Source organism: Sinocyclocheilus anshuiensis, unplaced genomic scaffold (genome assembly GCF_001515605.1).
Source record: "Sinocyclocheilus anshuiensis isolate Anshui unplaced genomic scaffold, SAMN03320099.WGS_v1.1 scaffold978, whole genome shotgun sequence".
NCBI classification, from domain to species: domain Eukaryota; kingdom Metazoa; phylum Chordata; class Actinopteri; order Cypriniformes; family Cyprinidae; genus Sinocyclocheilus; species Sinocyclocheilus anshuiensis.
The window spans coordinates 380,049-382,951 of record NW_015537965.1 but is presented as its reverse complement, the minus strand read 5'-3'; the positions used below and the strand labels follow the sequence as shown (position 1 = coordinate 382,951).

The 2,903-nt window shown below is 35.9% G+C and overlaps 1 protein-coding gene across 1 annotated transcript in view; it reads right to left on the bottom strand.

Annotated features, from left to right (window-relative positions):
• LOC107667994 (ammonium transporter Rh type C 1-like) overlaps positions 1 to 2,223 on the bottom strand; it is a 4,001-nt gene extending 1,778 nt beyond the window's left edge. The window contains exons 1-7 of the mRNA XM_016459729.1: positions 2,037 to 2,223; positions 1,755 to 1,947; positions 1,388 to 1,538; positions 1,162 to 1,309; positions 619 to 785; positions 395 to 532; positions 10 to 146 (exon numbers count right to left, since the gene is read on the bottom strand). Coding sequence (XP_016315215.1) covers positions 10 to 146; positions 395 to 532; positions 619 to 785; positions 1,162 to 1,309; positions 1,388 to 1,538; positions 1,755 to 1,947; positions 2,037 to 2,223 — 1,121 coding nt within the window. The remainder of the gene's footprint in view (positions 1 to 9; positions 147 to 394; positions 533 to 618; positions 786 to 1,161; positions 1,310 to 1,387; positions 1,539 to 1,754; positions 1,948 to 2,036) is intronic.
• Between the last annotated feature and the right edge of the window lie 680 nt (positions 2,224 to 2,903).

Genomic DNA, 2,903 nt, shown 5'->3' with positions numbered 1-2,903 from the left:
TAAATGTACCCTTCTTGTCCATAAACTGATTCACTGGCAGAAGCTGCAGTAATTGCTCCAATGATACCACCTATAACTCCAGGCATTGCATGTAGGTTATGTATTCCACAAGTGTCTTGTATCTTGAGAGTTTTTTCCATAAAAGGCTAATAAGGGGGGAAAAAAAAGAATAAGAAGAAAGTGATTTTGGTTACAACAATTCTAATACAATCTTCAATTTAGACTTCAAATTAGTTTGGACATTTAAAAAAATGTATGACAATTAACAACTTATATAGCATTATAAAGTACATTTAAATCCATTTCACTTAGATTGTCAATAAATGATATGCGTATTGTACTTCAACATGTTATTTTGAACATTTTCAGTACTATAAAATACAGCAAAACTCACAGTCACAAAGAGATATCCAAACGTGGAAATAATGCCCGAGCAGAACCCCACTATCAGAGAGCCGTAAGGGGTAATCATGAACTCTGAAGCTGTTCCCATCGCAACACCACCAGCCAAGGTAGCATTCTGAATATGTACCTAAATAATGTCAAGAAATTCTAAGGGTTATTTTATCAATGAAAAATTAAAGATAAGCTCAGATTTTCAACCATAGATTTGGTTACCATGTCGAGTTTTCCATGTTTCTGTGAGATACTTGAAATGGCAAAGGTAGTGAGAACTGAGGCAGCAAGTGCGAGGTAGGTATTTATAACAGCTCTGTGCTGGCCATCTCCATGATCTGCAATAGCAGAATTAAAACTGGGCCAGTACATCCAAAGAAAGAGAGTGCCTGTTAAAGGAAGAGGGACAAAAATTATGAATAATTCTGAACATTTTGATAACCTATACAACAGGAAAAGGCCCCTGAAGCGAAGATAACTTTTGATCTTATTTTCTTCCAAAACACTAAATTAGCAACAAATAGCAACCCAGAAATTTTCATCATTGCCAAAAGGGTGAAATTTGTTTCAAACTGTAAATTAATATATATTTTTTAAAACGTTGCACATGTAGCTATTGAGATTTTTTTAAGTAAATGTGGTTTGACTGACAGAGGGGGGAAATGCAGAATTTATATTTATATTATTTATTTAGGGGAGCTTTTGTTGTACCCTGCTTGATGCAATTAAATAAAGCTGATAGAGACGTTCTTTCACTATACTCACCAATCATTGCAAACACATCAGAGTGGTAAACGGATCCTTGTAAATGCCTGCTTTGCGATAGCATTGGTCGATATAAGACCCAAGATATGGTCAAACCATAATATGCTCCAAAAGTGTGGATGACCATGGAACCACCAGGATCTTTTGCCTATGCAAGTATGAAATAATAAAAAATGACAAATTCCTTTTCTTATGTTGGTAAGACAATAAGTAGATTTAAACTTACATGTAGGAGTTCAAGAATGATATACTCCTCAACAGCAAACAGGGTGACTCCAAATAGAGTAAGAACCATCAGTTGCACTGGGCTGACTTTTCCAAGGCAAGCGCCGTATGCAATGAGACAGCCGGCCACACAGAAATCTGCATTAATTAGGCTGAATTGAAAAATGACAGTTAAATTCTTCATATACAGATTAAAGGTGTATTTGTTAAGCATCGCTTCAAAAATGGAACATGAAATGTTCCGTATACTGTAGAAAGCATGTCAGTCAAGTGACGCTAGGTAAAAGAGGCCAGAACATGAAGGTGAACATATCAGTGATATTTCATAATGTCGTAATTCATAAAGTAGAATACAAAAAATCAATTACTTCTCAACCCCAATTTTTATCTTCCCATCATTTTCATCAAGGTAATGAAACCAGCCTTGCATCAGCAGAGCCCATTGAATTCCAAAAGCTGCGATGAGAAAATTGAAGCCAACTCCACCAAAACTATAACGCTTCAGAAAGGTCATTAGAAATCCAAAACCAACAAAGATCATTACATGCACATCCTGAAAACCTACAGGAAAAAAAGTATACGATTAAACAATGTTATAGCAGTAAATAAAGAATGTTGCAGCAAAACATTCTGGTATGTTAGTTACTTACTTGGATATCTATAGTAAAAGTCATTCTCTAAATTTGTGGAAATATTTTTCCTTCTTCTGTGTTCGATCCAGCGAGTCTCAGACTCCTCATTATAACGGATGAACACACCAAACAGGATAATCATTGCAATCTGCCAGACAAAGCAAACTGCTGGGAGACTGATTCGAATATTGGTGTTTTTGGCCATTTTAAGTCTTGCAGATTTTCCCGAAGAGAAGTTCTGGAGATGACAGTCAAATTCCTTTCTTCGTAATTTGGTCGGTTGCTTTCAATAGGAACATGTGACTCACCTTTTGTCATAAAGTTTTTATAGTGCGGTCTGGAGGTGTGTCATTACATTATGAAGCAGCACCTCCTACAAAGACATACAGTACACATGCACATACTTATAACACAAAGTTTGTTGTTTGTTAAGGAAAGACAGTATCTGGGTTCTTATGTAATGATTATGTATTGTGGTGACTTTGCTACAAAATAAGCAAGCACATTGCAAAGATGTTCGAACATACATACATGCATAAACACACACACACACACACACACACACACACACACACGTTTGTTTCTGTGAATTGTGGGGACATTCCATAGACTTCTTTTACTTTTATACTGACCAAACGATATTTTCTATCCCCTAACCCTAAACCTACCCCTTACAGAAAACCTGTTTGCATTGTTACACTTTCAGATAAACATAATTTACTATTTGTAATATTTTTTTTCCCTCGTGCCCCCACAATATCAAATATTTCAGGTTTTACTATCCTTGTGGGGACATTTGGTCCCCACAATGTAGCATAAACAAACACACACACACACACACACACACACACACACACACACACACACACATATATATATATATAT